Below are 22,278 nucleotides of genomic sequence, written 5' to 3'. Positions count from 1 at the left end.
ATTTTACTAGTATTCAATGTTTGACCTGCAATTGACTGCTGACCAGTAAACGAGACCTAAAATCAAGTGAGTTATGTTTTTGCTCAACCTTAAGCCTATAAATGCTTTATTTCTACAAATGGAACCTGCAATAACATCTTAAACAATCAGTGTTACAACATCTGCATTATTTTACTGATACTATGCATATTCTTCTTTTCAGATTTATGATCCAGCTCATGTATTGAAGCGGATTTTGCAGACAATCCTAAGAAATCATCTGACCAGTCTCCAAAAGTGAACCCTTTTCATCTTTGTATCAAAATGACAGCATCACAGCCTTCACATGGTGAGTTTGTTTGCAACGGTCTCATTTGCCATTCAAAGCTCAATTTCCATAATTGTGTACATACTTACCCCCCATGCCCTCACATGTGCACTCACACACATATTCCCAACAAAACTGAGAGCCCTTTTAGTTTTAATGTCTCGGCCTGTCACACTAAACCATCTAATCCCATTTACGCTACAAGGCACCCAAGGAAGTAAAAGTGCAGTCAGTGCGTCCTACATAAGCATTTTATGCAACTGAGAGCCCTGAGGTGCTGCCTGACTCTTTTGAGAGTGACGCACCGTCTTCACACCATTCTGGGTCAGCGGCATTGGCTCAGGAATCTTCGTTTTTTTACATTGTCCCATTCCCAAAAGGTCACACAGAAAATGGTGGGAAACAGTTTTCAAGCCATACAATTGAAATTTTAATGGTGGACCAAGAGCAGTTTTTTCCACACATTACATCTTTTTCACAGCCCACAAAATGAAAGTATGCTTAAGTTGCTTTTGTAATTTATTTTTGTATAAAAAAAGGTACAATTTACATTACTTTTATAAAAAGTTTCAGCATAAGTACAACATTAGACTTTTTGCAGAAAGGCCTGCAACTATACAAGATAAACTCCCGAGAAGAGTTTGACAAGGTGTCATTCTTTTTCACTTTTCATTTAACAACGTCCAGTCCTTCATGTGCCAACAATCCTGACAAGACAAGACTAAACTTTTTTTTTTCCATCATTTTTTTTCTTTTTACAGTAAAGAACCAAGTTTGCGCCTCCGCAAAAAAAGCAAAGACTTCAACAAAGTAAGGGAGAATAGGAGAGGGGGGCATAATAATAATAATAATATTCATCCTCATGACAATATCTTATGTTTCCTCCCATAACTGGGAATATAACACGCCTTCCATTTCCAGAAAGGACTTACAAATAATAATTAAAAAAAAATCTTAAGTTAAATAATAATGCAAAAAAAGCACATCACATCATCAAGATTGTCCCATAATAAGTACAAAGTCTCTCATGATGGAGGGAGGAAAAAAAATAATCCTGTAGGCCTGGAAGAGGACAGGGATTGTTGGATGGATTCTTTTTTTTTGTGTGTTTTTGTTTTTTTGTATTTTAAGGAAAGGGAGACCCCTTCCATGCTCCCCAGGTCCTGTGAGATATATTTTTTTACTTGTCTTGACCAAACACCTGCAAAAGATTGAGAGAAAAGGCGTGTTTAGAAAAAGGCAAACAGGGCAGAGAGAGAAGAGAAAAAGAGAGAAAGAGAGAGAGAGAAATCCGGACAGACTGGCGCCAGGGAGGAAGCCGCACACTTTTTTAACATTTAACCAAACACTCCCAATACTAAGCAAACCCTGCACTCCAGATGTACGTACACACACATACACACTCACACAAGTTTAGCCTCCAATCTGGGGAAGAATCATCGTAATTGCCGCTCAGCTGGCGCCTACCCACTTCTTGTACCAATTATGTGCAGACATGGTAGTAGCGAGCAATCCAAAACAGCCATTATTTTCCTCTCTTTACAGATGCCCTTCATTATAGATACGAGTGGCTATATTACAGCCCTTGGCAACCGCTACTTTATTAACCCATCAACAGCCTGACAAGGTGCAGAAATATTACATCAATAGAATATTGCGACGTTTTTTCTTTTTCTTTTATGCATTAAAAGTCAACATATGGGACGCTTGGGATCCTCACTGACAGGATGCGCAAACATATTGAAGAAGCGATCGGAACAAATGTTACTGGTCGATTGGGTTGCAGAGAGAGAGAAAAAAATAGGAAAATGCCTGCTACTTGGCCGGCGTGCGTGAGCAGACAGGGGTCCAGACTACTCACCGCCTTTAGCGATGCAGAGTCCGGCTGTCATCTGTCGTCAGCTCGGATGGCAACTCGGGAGACTGCAAACAAACAAACACAAGCGAGCGCACCAAATGTTATTTATTTCCAAACCACGTCGTGCGTCATACACAACAAGCCGCGTTTCGATCGCCTCGTACCTGTAGCGAAAGGATGCTGATGTCCGTGTTGAGGGTGGTCAGCGGGGTCCTGGATGCGGCCGGGAGAGGAGGAGGAGGAGGAGCAGCCCCCTGGCCCGGTCGCGCTGGGTGATGCAGGTTGTTCGTCCCGAGCGCGACGTTGGAGTCCAGCGCGATTTGCAGGTCCAGGATGTAATCGATGACGTGCTGCAAGATTTCCATCTTGCTGACGTTCTTGTTCTGCGGGATGCTGGGCACTAGCTCCTTCAGCTTGGAGTAGCAGTCGTTCATGTTGTAGAGGAGGCTCAGTGGGTCGTCCACCGGGGTCTTGCTCCGCGATAGACCCAGCGAGTGTTCCGACAAAACGCTGCTGTTTTTCCGGAAGGATCGAACAGGGCTTATTGCTTTCATTGTTTCTTTTTTTTAGGTTAAATATAACTATCACGCGAGATTGTTGTTTTTTTATTATTATTTCTTGAATATTTCTTCTTTTAAAGTCCAATATGGTCAGGCGATGGACGTTCAGACTGGATTAAGACAGCAGCAGTGTGGTTTATATAGAGAGCAGGTCAACCGCGAGCGAGAGGTGGGACCAAGACAGCGATTGGTCAGAGGCGATTTGCCGTTTCGCAGACGCTCGTAGTCCGATTGGCTATCTGCGCAACACTCCCTCCTCGCTTCCGTCTCGTTACCGGTAGCAACGCGAGCGGGGAGGCGGAGACCCATAGGGCAGCCTCGGCAGCTCTGGTGGGCAATTTGGAAAATTAAGCTCTTACCTGTTTGTGATCAAGAGAATTAATGCTGCACAAGGATCGCAATTGACTTTGACAAGGTGTGGCCAATAACCATACCAAGACAAAGTGCGTTTTATTCACTCTGACAACCTTTTTTTGTAGGGAAACAACTCGTTTATGTCAAAACGCTTTATTTGCTATTTTATTTTAAAGTTACTGTGCTATATTCTTACTAACGGATATTTTCTTGCAGAATACAATATGTACAATCTGTATTCGTTATTTAAACGTGCGCACTGGATTTTCTCTAACAAGATAGAAATAAACGTGTATTGTTATAATGATAATCATCACAAATGATTTAATGATTTTGTTTTCATTATTGTGTTATCCCAAAATAATTTCCAATTGTTTTCACAGAAAGAATGACATTGATGGAGCGTAAGCGATCGACGACCACTTTATTAGGTACACCTGCACAATCTAGTCAGCTCTGCTATACTATAATAGAGGATTTAAATGCTTTGAATTCATACTACATTTGTTTTTGTAATCTATTTTTACCTTGCTACATGCACAATAATTATTATTACTTCATCAACGAAATGATATGCTGACGTACACCAAAACAAATGGATAAAAAGTATGCTTCTTTGATAACTACGTCAATCCAAAGTGAGCCTTTTCTTTATATTTTTACTTTATCAAGCAAAACATTTTACAGAAAGAAGCAGAAAAACGTCAGACTGTCTAACTAATCTGCTGCAAGTAATCTTTATAATGTTGCGCATCCGCACGGCAATTTTGCCCATTTAAGGGCGTTCTCTGGTACCCAAAGAAATAGTAGCAAAGTTACCCTAAACGTCATAGGTGGTCGTAAAGCGTGGACCACTTGTGTTTATATACGAGACAACCAGTGTTTGCCTGAGGCTGAGAAGGTGAGACTGGCGCAAGAGCATCATCCTCATCTTCATCATCATCTCTCTCTCTCCCTCTTTCTCGCAGACTCTCTGGCGCCGTCGATGTGACGTCACTGAATTCACAACAAGACCCCTTGCGAGTCCATCGAGGCGCCGCTCAGGCGGTTTCCATGGTAACCACGGGTGTCCTTCTCAGCTGATCGACCCGAGGTCCGAGCACCCGAGCACACACGCACGCACTACAGCACCCCCTAATACCCTAACACCCCTTCCCCCCACCAACACACACATACTAGACACATTCATCTCGTGGACCAGTGATGTGATGGAATGTTATGTTTGCTTCTCTAGTTTCTTCGCTCACTCTCTTTTCAAGGAACAAAACAATGCAGCGTGTTAATAGTACAATTTGGAAAAATGCAAAGTTTACAGGTATAACTCCGTTCACAATAAAGTAAACAAACACAATGGTAGGTACACTTGCACAATGCACCTGCATGCAAGAGTAGTCTGACTTTCACTGGAGTTTTGATCATTTTAAAGTGTTGTTATTTTAACAATATCCATATTATTGTTGTTGCATTTTATATGGTGTTGGATAGTTTAAGATATCAAGCTGCACTATAAGAATGAAAAGAATAATGAAATTAATTGGTCCGTGCCATGCAACAATAAGCCACCTTACTATTATTATTAATCTAGAACTATTAAGACATTTCACACAACTGTAAAATTGTACCTAATGCCATGGTCAATAAGTAAACTGCCTCATTATTATTGTTATCACCTATATGATGGACATAACATCAACTCTAGTTATAATATCCATCAGATAAACATATTGCAGTATCTTGCCTTAAAACTATTTTAAAGTGCCAATTTATAATAGGTTAATTTTTTTCTGATCATTTTAACCATTTGTGTAAGCAACATTGTATGCTCTGCTTTGTAGTTTATAAAAGGTGAAATGTTCCAAGGTTTACCAACCAAATTATATTTAAAATGTGGTAACCTTGACTTTAAAAGTCATTGCACTCTACACTAACAGTTTAAAATGCTATTTCCCCACTCTATCTTGTAAAAACAAGTGTCCTCCCTAATACTTTACGTCATGCGTGTTAAAGTCCACATTGCTCTTGACCACTGTTGTTATAGAAGACCACTTGAAAGAGGTGTGTCTGGCCTCTACACACACACGCACACACGCACACGCACACACGCACACACACACACACACACACACACACACACACACACACACACACACACACACACACACACAAGCATGTCAGCTCATGTACAAATACAGAATTATAACAGTGTAGCTCTGGGAAACGTGCAGTTTAACCATGAACTTTCTTGAAATAGTAGCCAAATTGGGTGTGTATATTAACATGTCATTGAACAGTAGGAAATTGTATTGCTTGAAAATGAGAAATTTAAGTGTTTATGATCCCAAACATTGTTTATTACAAATTACATGACAGATTACACAATTTTATTTTACATTATAAAAGTTGGCTTGCCTGTGTTGGGCTGCAATCAATGTTTCTTCCTTTTTCCCTTCTTTTAAATCATGCACTCTGCAAATGATTGATTTCTTTCATTATTGAATATAGGCGAGACACCCGGGAGGCGATGTGCCGTGGCGAAATGCGAAGGTCATCGCCATTTAGTGAAAACCCAACACACGGAGCGCGACACAATTGAACGCACTCTCCCTTGCCTCATCACTTTTCTCTCTAATTGGCTTTGAATGTGAAGGGAACTGATCAAAACTATGCAGAGCCAAAAAGCTTTGTGGGAAATTACCTATATAATGTTTTTAACTTGGCGGCCTGTGGGACAAGTGGTTAGCGACCTCACAGATCTGAGGTCAAGGGTTATGTTCACCCTGTTGGGTGGGTTTTCCCTGGGCACTCCGGTTTCCTCCCACATTCCAAAAACATACATAATAGGCTGGATGAACACTCTAAATTGACCCTGTGTATGAGGGTGAGTGTGAATGGTTGCCTGCATGTTCTCGCTGGGCTTGTGTGGGTTTTCTCTGGGTACTACTGTTTCCACCCACATCCCAAAAAGCATGCACTTATGTTGGTTGAACACCTTAAATCGCTCCACGAATTGAATGAGCATTAATGTTCGCCCTGTCTCCTTGTGCCCTGCGATTGGCCCCATGACCCTTGTGAGGATAAGCGGTGCAGAAAATGAAAGAGTGCTTTTCACCTTACAATATAAAAACAATAAGACCCTCATCTTGACGACTAGGAGGATGGTCAATGGATAAAAGCAGTGATTTTTAATGCAAGCATGTTTGCATGTTGTTTAATTTAATTCATTTTAATTTATTTGTTATTTTTATTGATTTTTTCTATCCCAGTTAAACATGCTGACAAGTATTTTAAAGTATGTAGTATGTAGCATGTAGTATGTAGTAGTCTGATCCCAAAATGCCAAAAAAATGATGCCCTCCTTTATGTTGTTAGTGTAGTGTGTAGTGTGAACGCGATATCCGGGTTGACCAGTGTCCTCACAGGTGATCAATCACTGATTTCCGTTATTCAGAGGCGACGTAGAAAGAGATCGAGCCGTTTTGTTGTTTTATCTAAATAATATATCATGTTTGTCGCGTCGCTTTTAGCTGCGAGACGGTAAGCTATGTCCCCCTTTTTGTGGTTTTCCCTTAGAAAATGAATTGGACGCGATCGCCTTTTGCGGCATGTTTCATCGATGTTTCCCTTTTTTGGCGTTGTGCCAACCATGCGTTTCCCAGTACTAAATAATGTCGTTCTGTTCGTTATTTATAAGTTCCCCAAAAGTTCCCGATCGCCGTCAATAATGTGAAAAAGAAATCCTAAGAATGATGTATGTTTTGAATACAGATTGACACCTCGATCGTGTGTTTTGGTGGCACCAAGAGACGCATCTGAAACGGAAGTCATCAGTCCGGGAAATATGGGTAAGTTAATTTATAGTCTTTTGCAAAATGTCAAACACTGGGATTATGCTATATGTTTTAATGTTTCATGAGATTGTTTGATATGTCGTGTTTACTTTATGTTTGACATGTAAGTATGAGTGTTTTTGTTGTGGATTTCTTGGGTGGAATGTTTATTTTTTTTCATCATAGTTTAGTTTTCGTTGTTGACTGTTAACTAATAGGAAAATTATGACTCAAGATGTGTTTTGGAAATATTATATTGTCTTGGGCCTGATATAGTGGTAAGTCAGTGTTTTATTGGTAAAATGTCATGCATTGTCACATTTTTTATATTTCATATTGCATTCAGCACAAGATTTATTTGACATGAAAATAAGGGATGTGTATTGCAGTTATGGAATAACTTGAAGAAAAGCAAAAACCACCAAGGCCGCCGGCAATACAAATCATATAATAATATTGGAGTAGATGCATAAAAAAAAAAAATTACATTCAGTGTTTCCCAGTCAGCTCTGGTCATCTTGGAAGTCATCTTTGTTTATGGTAAGTGGGGTATTAAGATGAATATCATTGATCTATTTACATTTTGGGAGCGAAAATATGCATATTGGCAAAGAGAGGTAATAAGTTTTCAAATAGTAGAGTTACCGCAGTTAGATGGTCACAACGCCGATAGGAAAACGGGTGATAACATTTGACAAAGTAGCAAAAATGAATAGATTTGTCTATCAGAAAATACTTTGGTGAAACACCAGTGTTCTTTCCCTTTGATTTCCAACTCAATGATAACCATCACATGAGTTGAGTATGTTATTTATGCCCTTGCATTGGTGCTGATTTCCCTTGATTGATCGACCTAAACAGTAACTTGCTTCTTCTGGTGTTAATTTATGGCCTTCCTCTTGTTTCAATCCCCCAATGCTGTTGGTCAGCTTCCTCTATTCCGAGGGGAATTGAGACCTGAAATGAGGTTATGAGAACTACTCTACGGTCAAAAGTCTAACGGCTTTGGGCGGCGTTTCAGAGTGTGCATTTGTCCCCATGAGCCTCAACATCATCTTTACTCTACAGCTCCTGGCCATGAGAAAAATAGCATCTTGCTTACTGTCCTTGGTCTTTGCATCACCTGCTTCAGTGCACTTAAATATTGATGGCCGAGCCTGGACGCCATGCTACTTTTAAAGTTAGGTGAAGTAAAATAATCCAGAAGTGTGGATTGTTCGTCGTGTTATGGTCTGTTCAAATGCAGTTGCATCACTAAAGTGGATAGAGTTGCACTGAAAACTGAGTGTCTGCTGTCCTGTGTAGAAGCAGAAGTCGCAGTTTGTTCACATACTACCTGAGTCATACTGTACCCTGCATTGTTTTTATGAGGCCGTCACCGACCTACCACACTGCGCTTCGTTCTTACTCAATCAGGGTCTATTTCCATAGCATAGAGGGAACAGAGATATCACGTTGTAGGCCAAACTGTTAGCCAAACTCGAAACAATATTGATTTGACATTATAGTTTTAGTGTCAAATGATAAATTACTGGTTTTCATTTACCAGGTTTGCAGGAAGAGTCGTAAGTCGTAAATGTAAGACATTGACCACTCAGTAAATCCTACGTAAACACAGCCCACGCACGATGTAGGTCTGTCGGTCCTCTTCCCAGGCAAGGGGCCGTGTTATGGTGCTTCAGCCTCCTGTTTGAATTTGTATGCCAGAATCTTGTGTTATTCTGGATTTATAACCAACTGTACATGAATGTTGTTTTTCCATACAATTTAAATAGTTCTGGATCTCTGTGAGTCTTAATCGTTTATTTTTTGAATACTCAGTGGCAAGATTGTATCATTTAATTGGTTTGGAAAAATCTGTGATAGGTGAGACTTTAAGTATAAATGCAATCTTCAAGCTTTTAAAATATCCAGAAAAAATATGATGTTTGAAGTCCTAAATATATGCATCTTCCGCATTGCATATAACAGAGAAAAGTCTTCTTAACAGCCCTGTCAAGTTTGAATCACCCAATACTGTGCAGGCATACCTAGTGTTGTTTTCAGTGAGTTTTCATTTCATCCGCGTTTCAATTGAGTGAATCAATTCATTAACACGTCGCTTGGCCCTCCTATTTACGTCAGCAGAAATTCTAAGAACCAGCAAACAAACCGATTAAATTTGTGTCAGCAGACTTGTCCTTTTGCGACAAAGGGAACAGCCGCAGAGCCTATGTTTGACATGTCTCGCAGTGGCCTCACATGCAGATTTGTAGCAGCGAGCACGTTGAAGTGGCCGGGCGGATCATTGAGCGCATCACAACAACAAAGGTTCTCACGGCCATAATCTTCTTGCCTTCTTATCACTCACCCCCTCCTCCACCTCACCCATCCCATCGCCCCACAGCTCAGGATCAAACCGAGCTGCAGCAACATAGCTCTGCACTCCTCACTTAATATCCCCATTACTTTCCCTTTGTCTTGTCTTTCAGCTTATCTTTCCTGCGCGTCATCATTCTCTCTCTTTCACTCTCTCTCTGTCCGCTCACTTTTGACACCTAATCTGCTCTTTTCCCCTTACAACATGGACTCTCTTCAGCTGTTTTTCTCTAACAAAAGCAGTCACTTTTGGAATGAAGAGTCTTTAAGGAGTTCATAAAGATAGGGAGGAGGGTGGGAAACTGAGCAGTGCCATGCAATTAGATTCGACGTGAATAGAATCTGTCGACTTTGCCCATTGTTCCTCCATAGAGTCTGGTAGTACTGTTCATTTTGGATCAGTACAGGCCTTTTGAGAATGGTAACTGTTGTTTAACCCACTCTGGAGTACGTGGGCAGAATGACAAAGCTTTAGTATGCGCAAGGTAAGCAGCCTATGGGGTACACAAGTACAAAAATTTCAAAATATGTACACAAATAGAGTTCTGGGAATCCAGCATTGTTATTGTTTCCAATTATAGTCACTAACCATGTTATATCGTAGGTATAATTGTTCCGTAAGGTCAAATAAATGACAATGGACACCCACAAAGTAGGAGAAAATGCACTGTGTCGTACCCCTTGGTGTATGTAAATTGCACTTATTAGAGAGGGCCAATTAGGGTTAGGGTCCCGTTCACTAAAGTGTGCACAGGTTAACGACCATTTATTCTAATATCAGCAAAACGGAATCAACCTTTTGCTTCTATTAGCGTTATTAAAAAAATTGCCCTAGTAGGTGCGTATTTATGGCTGGTGTATTTTCACACCCTATGAACGTGTGGCTTTTTTATTGGGACTTATTGGAGTAACAAGCTAATGGAATTAAGGTGCTGGGTTTCACTCGCCCGTGCCAAGATTGGGCATTAAAAGGATGAATAAATAGCACTCACTAAGTAGATGAAATGGCGACACAGAGGCAACGGTGCGTTGTTTACTCTGCCCGGGAGCTCGCAAAAGCAGACTTGGAATGGAATTAGCAGACAAACAAGTTAAAATGCTGAAGCGCAGAGGAAGTTTTTCCCCGTGTGAGCGAGAGAAGTAGTAATGCTGGAAGCGCACCTAACGACAGCCTCTCTACGGAGAGCGTGGTTTTCTATATCTGCCAGCTAATTACTTACATGAAAAGCCCAATCAGAAAAACAAAATCCAAACATTAACCAAAAATAAACCGGCGTTTTGTTTGCGTCCTCCGTCAGCCGTGCCAGAAGCGAGTCGTCTCCATTACACATAATTCACATGATGTTTGTGTTGCTCGCTGGATTAGCTGGGAGGCGTTGCTGTTGGCGCGTGCTGTAAAAGGCTCTCATCTGTATTTTAATGGACTAAGAAGCAGTGGGAGGACATGGCGCCATGCCACAATTACACAGTGAAAGAGGGGCCTCCCTCCTATGCAGCAGGTAATCTGTTTGTGAGAGGCTTTTTAGCCGTATAAATGGAATTAGATGACGGTTTGATGACACATTAAAAAGGCAACAGTGAGCGCCGACGTGTTTACCTCCGAGCACCACGATTCCATATTTGGTTGACCTGAATTGGGAATTCTATGGCATTTTTTTTTGCGCCGTGAGCGGGAAGAGAAAGTATTAAAAGGAACCCATCTGAAACTACACAAGAATGTCAATTAGTTGAGTGCAAACTTCTGCCAAGGTTGAATAGAGGTGAGAAGAAGCCTTTGTTTGTTGACCCATTCATAGCCCATTTCCTGGTTTTTAGAGGTTGACAGAAAATGGGATCAGTTTGAATGAAATGGGGACTAAATTGATGAGAGGGTGAATTACTGGTGCAAGGAGTTACGATGTATGATAAGACAAATGAATTCAGAAATGTTGCATTTGTGATATTGGCAATTTAATTCTGTTTCATGGAGAATTATAAATAGACCATGCTATTGTTCTTTCTAGGGTAGAAAGAGGGGTAACAATTTTAATCCATCTGAGCAGGCATTGAATCTTGAAAAATACAATTACATTTTATATCGACAACATTTTTCTATTGAGAAAAAGGGTTGTTATTTTGTTGTAGCTTTGCCGATCATCTTGGTCTGATGATGTTTAAATGTGAATGCATTTTGTCAGTCATTTTAGAGAACAGCAAGTTGAGAGAAGTGAACTTTCTTTAGAACAGGTTGTAATGTTTCCTTCTAAAATTTTTACCCAGAAGCAAAATTTTCTTAACACCCACCCACATGAATACACACACGCATTTTCTTTTGGTATAGAGAACACTTGCAGATGGCCGGGGCTGTGCTCGGAGGCTCTTTGGAGGCCTTGCACAGCGTGGCTGGAGGAAGCGAAGGCTTGCCTTCTATCAGCAGTGTTGACATTGGGATGGCATCTAATTATGTTTAGGCCTAGCACAGCATGCATGCTTAACCAGGCTGGTCTCCGCCTCAGGCTGCTGCAATGATCCCAAGGTGACTGCGTCGCTGCAGACCACCAGTGATACTCAATGATCCTTAAGGGTTCTCTCATATTGCAAAATGACCATGACCCCAACAATTTTGTTCTCACAGTAAATTATTAGTATTTTTTTTTTTGTTAAACAAAACTCCTATATATACATGGATAGTAATATACACATATATTCAGAGAGGAATTGATTTTTTAAATTGTAGAGTTATTATACATTGTGGTATTATAAATAATTATTATAAATAAACTTGTAAATTAGAGTTTTATATTTTATTTTTCAGGCAATGGTGTGCTTTATTTTTTTTAAGGCAAACATAGTCCTTCACCTTAAAAAAGCTTTAGAAATCACTAAGATATGAGGTTTTATTTGACTTTAATGATAACCTGACTCTGCTTTGCCAAGGAAAACAAGATTTTAATTAAGACAAAAGCAAACACATCACAGAAATATGGGGAGATTAAACTAAAAATTGTGGGAAACAAAAGTAATAACACATTTGGTCCAAATGCTTTTGACTGAAGGCAAAAAAAAAAATCCAAAACTCTTCCACCATACATATTTAGATGTAGAATGGGTGACTTTTAGAAAGTAATAATTTTTGAACTGAACGTTTTACTTAGAAGTTACGCCTTTTGTAATCTTAAGTGATGAGACAAAGTGTGACAGTGGGATGCCGACAGAAGTTCTTGTTTGAGATCTGTTTCACACTTGGCTTCCTTCCCCACGGGGCTGCGCTTTGTGGCATCATAAACAGCATCCTTGTGTGGAATCCCCATTTAACACCCCCAACAACTACCAAGCCACCCCCTCTGATTCCATTTCCGCTTTATTGCCAGTTGGCCTTCATTCAGAAGTGATGGTCAAGCAAGAAAGAGGATATGAGCGGGAAAAAGAGGATGTGGTGCAGCTGAGTCTGTGTCAACTAACACAACATGACACTTGGACTCGTGAATGAATGCATGCACAATCTATTCTGTAAGCGTAAAGTATCTAAATTCAAGGGTCAACTTTCTGTGCTTTTCAATTGATTGTTTGATATTTATAGGCCAAATGTTTTTTTTTTCTTTTCTTGCTTTTTCCCTGTCTGTCTGACAGCACGGTTGCACTATCGTTCTTGCACGTCATTTTGATGTTTACTATTAATACTATTTAGTCTGTAATTGTTTTGCAAGCTGTATAGGTTTATTTATGTTGCAATATTTAGATGTTGGCTATGCTGTGCTGGCAAGTCAATTTCTCCCATGAGAATTACTTTTCTATTACAAAATAATACTGTTCAACTTAATTGATGCATTGTAACACTCTTGATCAGTGCAATCCTATTCTTTAATCATTCCCCTCTATATAATTTGACAGACAATGATGCTAAACCTCTTAAATTCTGTATGGAGATAGATAAGCAGGGTAACTCATTAAGAAAAAGTGATTTTGGGGCCTAGGGGTGTTATTGTAATGCCCCACAATTTCACTGCGTGCAATTCCTATTTGTTTGCTAAAAACAAAGAACTTTTAAGGGATGATGCATCTCTTTGCATGACCACAGTGGTTGGCATTTTTTGAAGTTTGAGGCTGATCCAAAGATAAAGGTTTGGAGCCCGGAAGGTGCTACTTGCAGGACTCACCTATGACACCAATGAGGAAACGCTGTGTGGACATTCAGATTAATTTTACACATCTACAATATGATAGGTTGAGTGCAGTTCTGCACTTCATTGAGGCCCATTCTTGTTGTGAGGGTATGTGAGAGGACCTGGCCTGCAGCGCTCAGAAGAAGAAGAAGAAGGAGGAGGAAGAGGAAGAAGGAGACAAGAGTGGGCAATGGCAAGGAGGGGGTCCGGCCATGTTCAATGGCGGCTTCTTTGAGTGGAGAAGAGGGAAAGACGTCGGAAGAAAGAGGGCAGGAGAAGAAAGGCGAGCCACCCAAGCTTCATTACCATGTCAATCTGCAGAAAGAGAGCTGGAGTGGGAGAAGCGGGCCAGCCAGGGCCCAGCAGTGGGGCCGGATCCATATGGTGCTGCCGGCTCGGGAATGAATAGTGAATGGATGGTGGAGCGGCTGGGCTGCTGGAATCTGCCTCCAAGCCTTTGTGAGCAGGATGACCAAAGACAAGAGAGAGCTCTGCAGATGGCCCAGGCTATAAATAGGTAGCTAGTCTATCTCTGTGCTGTCACTCTTTTTTTTACCACCCCCCCCCAAAAAAAAAAGAAATATGCCTAACACATCCAGCCTTGTGATGCCAAGCCCATGGACATGGGTCTAAAATCCCATGCTCTCCTTCTTAATCAAACGCCCTCCTAACATCACTGCTTTCACTTCTTTTGGTAACACGCCTCAAACCTTTAAATAAGGGGCCTGCGCAGGAATGTGTGTGTGTGCACACACCAGGGAGTTGCTAAGTTCCTCCGACACGAAAGCCCAAGAAGCCTGCGCAGACTGAGCAGTTGTGTTTACAGTCCAAACTTGTCGCAGATGGACTTTAAAGTGAGTGATAAATCCGTGTCCAGATTGAGGGTCCTTTTGTCATTAAACTAAGCTTTAGCGCTGCTCTCCATCTGGCTGTATGCATGTGTGTGTGTGGGTGTGTGCGTATGGGGATGCGTGCTTGTGTGAGCGTGTACACTGGACATGATCCGCCAGCAGAAAGACGACGACGTCAAGACCTCCTTTTTTTAAAGTATAGCTAGTAAGCTAACCTTCTGCTCCTTTTTCTCACCCTACCCTAATGTGTCTTCTCTCAGGTATCACAATGGAAATTATTGAGGATGATTCGTATTAGAGTCAATAGGACAATTACTATATATTAATAGTAAGGATGCAAGCAACTGAAGATTCTTGGCCAAAACATGCTATTTAAAATATTTGACATTTGTCTAAAGAAAATCACTTTATTATTATTTTTTTGATAATATTTGTGATTGACTGGCAACCAGTTAAGTGTGTACCCTGCCTTCTGCCCATAGTTAACTGGGATAAGCTCCAGCACACCCACAACACTCAAGAAAATAAGCGGTGAAGATGGATTAATTTATGTGGTACTGACATATCAACAATGCACCATTTTTAAGATAAGATTAATCACAAAATAAAAATTTTAGCTTGACCCACAACAGAGTAAAAATCTTCAAAATGCCAATCATGATCTGCCATTAGTTCACATATTTCAATTTTGTACTTCACTTTAACATTTATTACAAAAATATTTCACCAAATTGAGTTGTTTTTTCCACACAATTAATTAAATAATAATAATAATGATAACAACGACTGCTGGTACATCAACTTTTTAAAATGTTCATCCAATTTTCACATTGTCACAATTAACATATTTATGCTCAAGTGAAATTTAATATGCCTTGGTTATTTATTGGCAATTGTATTTATTTCCCCCTTTTAATATGGTCTGACTTGATTTTTGTACTACCATGCAGTGTTGATGTAAACACGTTAGTGTTGATGTGTCTGTGTGACAGGCCCAGACTTTGAGGTGCCTTGCATGAGCTCAGAGTAGAGATATTTTTTTAGTGATCCAGACCTGTGGTGTGTGTGCATGTGTTTAAGTAGTCTGTCAGTTGCTAACAGAGGACAGAATGGCCTAGATGACGAAAGCCTGGACCACACAGAAAAGAGATCCATCAATCAGGCATTGATAGCTTTAGTGTACTTGCTTGTTTCATTACTGTCTTCCCATCATCTTCATTTTTTTATTTTACCACAACATTTTGGATTCTGTAAATACTTTGGGCATTCGTGTATTTCTTTAAAGGCATGCATGCCTTTTTGAAGAATACAATTTGAAATACTCAACAATATTTGTTATGGCTGTGTCATACGGCTCCTATTATTCAAAACAAATCTTTCAAGAGCCTTGAAACTAAACTTTTCTCTTCACCTTAAACTATTGTAGCGCACTGTGACTTATTGTTTTCAAATGCTTTTCCCTGCACATCATCTGTTGGAACTCCTGCAGATGCTCCCTATATATTTCAAATGAAGATGAACTGCAATGAGTTATTGAGCCGAGCACTCTGATAAGCTGCTGTGAGAACATAAGAAAATATACTGTTTATCAGCTTTTGTTTGTTGCTTCACTGTGGCAATCCATCACTGAGCCGTTGTGTGTGTGTGTCTGTCACGCCTTTCCCACTGCTTGTTAGGTGTTCTTTTGTTTGTTAGTTGTTTTTTTAACTGAAATATGCAGTCCTGTTCTTGGAGTATTGTGCTATCATCATGAACATTGAGTCCAATCCATCAACAGCATGTGATCGCTAGGTCACAAATCATCACACCTTGTAATGATCAAAAATGGCACAAAACCATTTGTCAGTTGCACAGAATGGAACAAATAAAGCAATAATAATAATATTGGGGACTAAACATAGTAGATACAGAGTATAACCTTGAAAGGATCCTCTATAAGACATAAAAAAATTAAAAATATTATATTTATATGAATATTTTTCAGACTCTAAATGATATCATGAACATAGAGCACTTTGAAAACCGTTGAGACCCAGTATCACCTGTTTGACTTGCTCTAACTCACTCTCTTTTCTGGTTGGTTCCCAAATGATGAGCGATCTTTATAATGTTCTCACACACTCATCCCTTTCAGCAGTGTCTTATGATGCTGATTATGATGGAGTATTTTTATAACCTACTTCTATTATTATCTGCATCATTGTGGACTTTCACACAGAGCATAATCTGGTTTACGGCCTTTCCCACCACTGACATAAGCGCTCTGAGAAGGCACAAGGAAAAAAAAATAGACAGACAGCGAGACAGAAGTTGTTTTTGCCTCTTCCCCTTTTTTTCCTCCCGCATTTCCGCATATGCTCCTATATCACCCGTCTGCCAGTGCGCCCGTGCGTCATTACAGTAAATCAGAGGGCTCTTCGGCTTTCTCCCAGCGTCATCCTGGCCTTGAGACGGCTGGAGCAGATGTTGAAACCCGGGACAAAATGGATTTCCCCCTGCTGAAAGCATCTTTTCTTGCCATTCTTAATGGAGGCTCCTTGAAATGCTAATGCTGCCACATAAGTACAGTGGTGGTCCGGCATAGTGATGGTGGGAAAAAGAAGACCGTTTGTAATTGGGGATATACAGTATACACTTGCACAGTGACACATCAAACGAAGCCCCATTTTAACAAAGATGTTGTTTGTCATACATGCTTACGGTGACTGAGTAGTAATCACAAGTAAAACAGGATAGGTTCCATCTAATTCAAAACTTGAATGGATCGATGAAGGGAAAATTGTTTGGAAATCTCACCATATTGTTAAGACTTTCAGAACGGAATATGCTTGATCTAAGACATTCCGCTACTGCTGAACGTCTGCACCACTTGCATTCAACCTTTCAAATCAGCAAAAGCTACATCGGGTACAGTCTACAAGAAGCTTTTAGCTCTCTTGCTCTTGTCTGACACACACACATGCACAGATTTATCGCTCTGGACACTCTTGTTCCTGTCAGCAGCTGGCCAACTGAGTCTTGTTTGAGCTTGTGTACAAGCAACTCAATGTGTGTGCGTGTGCTTGGTCTGTGTGTGTGTGTGAGAGGGTCCCAGTAAAGCCGGCCGGCCTGCTGCTGGGCTCGGCTCTGCAGTGTCGGCCAGGCCATGTGGCCACTTTAAAGCTCCTTTCTGAGAGGCCTGTGTGCTTGTTAAGGAGCTCCTCTACACTGACAGTTGGCTGTGGGAATCCCTCTGCCAGCTGTAGCCTGCACGCAGCCCTCCCTCCTCGCTTGCTCACTCCCCTCATCCCTCATCACTTTCTTTTTCACCCGTTTTTTTTTAGTTGTTTCTATTTTTTTACCAGCTACCTACTAACACTTTCCTCTCCCTCACTCTCTCTTCGTCTTCCACAATCTGCATAATCTATGTAGTGAAACATCATTGCGGACCTTCTGTCTGGCCTGGCACTGGTCCGGCTGCACATGTTTTCTGCTGTATACCTGCTCACATGGCTGGAAATGCACTTTGGCAAGTGTGGCGGAGCAACGTGTGGCAATGATGGCTGCTTAGATTGGAGAAAAAAGAGCTTGACGGTTGTGTTTTACAAGAAGAGGCTCCAGGTCCTCCCTTCCGACTCTCTCGCGTGGACTTTTTCACACTCGCATGGTTATTTCATTCCACACAATTGCACCGTGAGGTTCCACGGTCGTCCGACTTTGACTGACCTTTTATGGAGAGCAGAGAGCAGGTGCACCTGTGTCCTGTTGCCTGGCTCATATACTCCCAAGGTGCTGTGGGGCACATCTGCTCAAGAGCGCTCACTTGTGCACACAATGAGGACATTTGCTTGTATTGTCATCCCTTTCTATTTGTAGCTAGCGCAGGGCCCGGCCTTGCAGCTTCCTAGATGAATCGTTAACACTGTGCTGAATATCTGTTACACTCGACGAGAGAGGTCTTCTTTTACTACATCCCAGGCAACTAGTTTATGTCTGACCACTTTTCATTTTTTACTAAAATTGTAAGTTGGGTTTTTCCTCCACCCATACACTCTTTCCGCCCTAAAACCCCACCTTCAGCACCCCCCTAACATCAGCCGCTGGGTAAATACTCGCGTTACAACTTGGGTCTTTTGACATTATCTTGTGGATACTAACCTTGAAATGAACCGATCTGTTTTGAAACTTGGCAGCTAAGTAGCATGGGCCAGAATGTATTGGTCTTGGGAGACCGTATCTTTTTTTGTTTGTTTTTGTTTTAATGAAATGCCCCTTTATTGTTGCTTTAGGCCTTCAGTCTGTAGTGTGCTGGAACACACTTATTTTCAAAACTTTTTTAACCATGTTTTATATGCATGGTTTTCACTGGGATCACATGTAAGCTGATCCCCATAGACTGAATGAGAGAAAGAGGATCAACCCTGGACTGGTCGCTAGCTCCTAAGCGAGTCCAAATACACAACACCACACAGTAAAATTCCTAACAAAGAATGTTTTAGTAGCTTCAATATAACCCCTTAAGCATATTTTTTATTACGTGCGAAGGACATAAAAAGTGATGTCAAAAATAAGCTGACTCACACACAGGCGGTTACATATAAATTGACTTTGATAAGTTTTTTTTTCATGGATTACTTTCTGTAAGATGAGTTAAAATTAAATTCATTTTAATACTATTTCTTGCACCTTTTTAAAGTACAGAATACATAAAATACAAACATATACATGTCATTTTTAATTGACTTTTTCCTCTGTATCCAAACAAAATAGGACAATCTTCTGCTGCCCTCTCTCCTCTTCCTTTCCCCCCCTCTTTCTCTCCTGAGACGACCATGCAAGCTGGCGTCCTTTCACTCCACAGATGTCTCTGTTCCTATAGGGCTCTCGCTGTGAGGAGATGTGTTGGCAATCCTGTGAAGCACACCTACAACACACACACACAAGCACACATGCACACCTAAACACACTTCACAGACGCCCGTTTGCACAGACACCCAAATTCAGGGTGTGATGCTGCTGTAAGGACTCTTTCCGTTCAGTGTGTTCAAAATGCGGGAGAAGACAGATCAGAACATGTGTTGGTGTGTGTGGGGGTGTGTATGTAGTCAACACATACTCTCTGACAACCTAGTGTATTTTAGATCCGTTACAACACTAAAGTTGGGTGTGACAAGGTTGTTGCCACATACCTGAGGCTGGCATGATTAGCACCTGTCATGTGTGGGTGATTTACACAATCTCGATTTAACTCTTTAGCTACATATTGCAATTTGTCGCCCTCTGGGTGGGTAGTCCAGTTTCGTTGTGAGCACAGTGGTGGGTTGACTTGGAAATTTGGGGTCTTTTGGGGATTTTTATTCTCTCTGTTACGAGGCACAAATAAGTTAGTTTCATAATATGAGCTGCTCAACTGAAAAAAAAGAGGAATTATCATGTCATTCCCAAACATGGGAAAGTAAAGCCCTCTCTTTGATAAATGGTGAAACACAAAATTAGAGCGCACACACAAGGACAGCTACTCACTTCCTTATACCCACCACACACAGACTCTTTGTCCACAGCTCTGTGGAAAGCACATATTCAACACAATACAACAGTGTGTACAGTAGTAACACATTTAGTAAGTCAAGGCTCCACTTTTTTTCCACGTGCGCTCTTCATCAATAGCAAAGGTTAACTTGCAACATTAATGATGATGCGTGTAACCGAAAATCAATCCATTTTTCTTTTTTTGTGAAAACTTTGCAATTTTGTTTAAGTCCAGGCATGAATGTTCACGATGCCTGTTTAGGCAGGCATGTTGGTGTTCTCTGATGTGTTTCTCTTGCTGTCTGAAAGGTTGTTGGTGTGTGTGGTTGTGTGTCCACAGCATGGCGGTCCATCTGTCTCCAGGAGAACAGCTTCCTGCTCGCTCGCTCTCGGTCTCTCTTATCTCTGCCACTGCAGTAACACACAACCTGGTCTGACATCCGCTGACACACACATATATATACACACATAAAAACACACAAAAGTCTACCTTCTGTCTGTCTATCTGTCTGTCTGTTTGTCCACACTGGTTTGTGTCTGTGTGTCCGTCTGCACACATCTCCCCACAAAGCTGGTCAAAGCCAGTCATCTGCCTTCCTTCTGTCTCTCTGTCTGCCCGTCTATTTGTCTTGCATCCAAATGGTCACAAATGATGGTGTGTGCTCTGAGTGTGTTGTGGGGTCTGGTTCCACACGTGCCATTTGGAAAATCACAACTAAATAGAAAGCTCAGCCGTATGGACCCAAATTGGTTGTGACAAATTAGCTGCTGCAAAAAAAAAAGCCATGCCACACTGAGTCAAAGATTTCCTTAGAGCTGTCCAATTTTAAATTTCAAAAGTTAAGACAAAAGTTTAGAATATCCACAATTTGTCTGAATGTGTGTCTGACTGAAGTCAAATAACCACTGCACCGAATAGAAAATTTCCATTTGAATTTTATCATGAAGTTGACACGCACGATTTACTTTCGCGGGCCAGATCTTGCACCCGAACCTCCTAGTTTCACATCTGTGGTCTGTCGTATAGTAGTAGTCTGTGAAAATGATAAAATTTCAGAAAAATTCTTTATGTGGTTGAACTAATCGATTGTACCCACTGGTCCGTTACCTCACCGATCTTTGTTTCCCGCTGGGCGGCCACGCCTAGTGGATGTGTGTGCGAGCACAGCATTTGTATGTGTGGGTGTGTGTCCGAGGGGGACATTGATTGGAGCTATTTCTGCTTTGCCACCTGACAGATGCAGCCTGTTCGCAGCAGAAACGTCAATGCCCACACCTGCTCGGCTGCGCCGTGTGAGCCGTCACGTGTTTGTTTGTCGGTGGCAGCAACTCCAATATTTAATATGAAGACAATTTGAAAAGGTTGGTTTTACAAAGATAATAAGGCTAATATTTTGTTGAAATTGTTCAAAATGCACTACATTGCTCCATGCATTTTCAGTAAGGTAGAGTGAATTGGCTTTGTGTGTGGAGGAGTAGCGTAATCATGAAATACTGGCAACATTAGGTAAACTTACACAACCTTACAACAACAACAAATGTATTAGACTTGTCCTCAACCAATTGGGGACACAGCCTTACCATTGCAAGGGTACATACTATAGACCAGCATCTTTTACACTCATAGTCACACCTTTGGAACTTCCTAGAAACATTCTATATATGTTGTTACTGTAGGAAGGCTGGGAACATAGGTTGAGCTCTCAGAAATGGGAAGTAGACATGCCTAGTTCAATGGGTGGAACCTGTGAAATGAAGAACAAAAAAAAAGAGAAATAGCAGAAACAAGAAAGAGATTCATTGACATTGCCGTACTGTTCTGCCAAATAAGGTTGTTTGACCCCAGACAAAAATGAAATAAATGATACCAAAAAGTGTTGAATTGTGTTTGACGTGTACAGGTAGGATTACAGGCCTTAATAAGTTATAAATTATAGTAATGGCCATCTGGTCGCCTATAGGGAGCTCCTATCCAACTCCAATTTGGCACGGCCAGCCGCGCCTCCACAGACACTCCTTTGAGCGTCGGGCGTTTAGAATGTAGCCACCTTGTGCTTGGGCATTTGCTAAATTCAGACCTGACTCTCTGACAGCAGATGCTCAGCGTTAAACTTCAACATGAGGATAAGTGGAGCTTTTAACCCCCCTCCTTCCCACTAGCAGCATGGCGTACAAGGAGCAACTGTCAAATGGTACTTCCTCCTCTCCGGACGATTAATAGCAGCTTTTGAGGACTGGTGGCTTTGGCACAGAGAGGGAAAATCGAAACACAAACTTAAGATTGTCTGGCGTAAATATGATTTAAGACTGCAATTAAACTAGTGAATACAACAACTGGGGCTATAATTTTGTACTGGTGGACTGCTTTGTCCGTGGTAACACTGGCCTCTCCATCTGTGAATGTGTGTGTATGCCGTGGTCTTAGCCCTGTGGCAGGTGTCTCATCCCTGTGCAGTGTTTGCAGTCTGGCCCCTCTAAGCACTGGAGCCTGTCTCAGGCAGATTACACACACA

General features: G+C 41.2%; 2 protein-coding genes across 4 annotated transcripts in view; one reads left to right on the top strand and one right to left on the bottom strand.

Moving 5' to 3' along the window:
• Positions 1 to 813: 813 nt before the first annotated feature.
• Positions 814 to 2,854, bottom strand: id2a (inhibitor of DNA binding 2a). Its single transcript, XM_077730678.1, has 3 exons — positions 2,330 to 2,854; positions 2,169 to 2,230; positions 814 to 1,508 (listed from the first exon to the last, which is right to left on the bottom strand). Exons 1-2 carry the CDS (start codon positions 2,717 to 2,719, stop codon positions 2,174 to 2,176), a joined length of 447 nt encoding a protein of 148 aa, XP_077586804.1. The 5' UTR covers positions 2,720 to 2,854; the 3' UTR covers positions 814 to 1,508; positions 2,169 to 2,173.
• Positions 2,855 to 3,047: 193 nt separating this feature from the next.
• LOC144206011 (uncharacterized) overlaps positions 3,048 to 22,278 on the top strand; it is a 142,801-nt gene continuing 123,570 nt past the window's right edge. For 2 of the 3 annotated variants that reach the window (XM_077730675.1, XM_077730673.1), the window contains exons 1-3: positions 6,486 to 6,613; positions 6,845 to 6,921; positions 21,004 to 21,127. The gene's annotated coding sequence lies outside the window, so the exon portion shown is untranslated. Of the gene's footprint in view, positions 3,141 to 3,462; positions 3,511 to 4,047; positions 4,173 to 6,485; positions 6,614 to 6,844; positions 6,922 to 21,003; positions 21,128 to 22,278 lie in introns of those variants that run through there. The other variant, XM_077730674.1, reaches the window with a different exon arrangement.

This window comes from Stigmatopora nigra, chromosome 13 (genome assembly GCF_051989575.1).
Source record: "Stigmatopora nigra isolate UIUO_SnigA chromosome 13, RoL_Snig_1.1, whole genome shotgun sequence".
Classification (NCBI taxonomy): domain Eukaryota; kingdom Metazoa; phylum Chordata; class Actinopteri; order Syngnathiformes; family Syngnathidae; genus Stigmatopora; species Stigmatopora nigra.
The sequence above is the reverse complement of the archived record's forward strand: the minus strand, read 5'-3'. Positions and strand labels throughout refer to the sequence as shown.

Bases quoted from the DNA above. Each gene is read 5' to 3' on its own strand.
- id2a (XM_077730678.1), bottom strand. From the start codon at position 2,719: ATGAAAGCAATAAGCCCTGTTCGATCCTTCCGGAAAAACAGCAGCGTT. The intron at 2,231-2,329 runs GTACGAGGCGAT...GTTTGTTTGCAG, and splicing joins TCAGCATCCTTTCGCTACAG to TCTCCCGAGTTGCCATCCGA.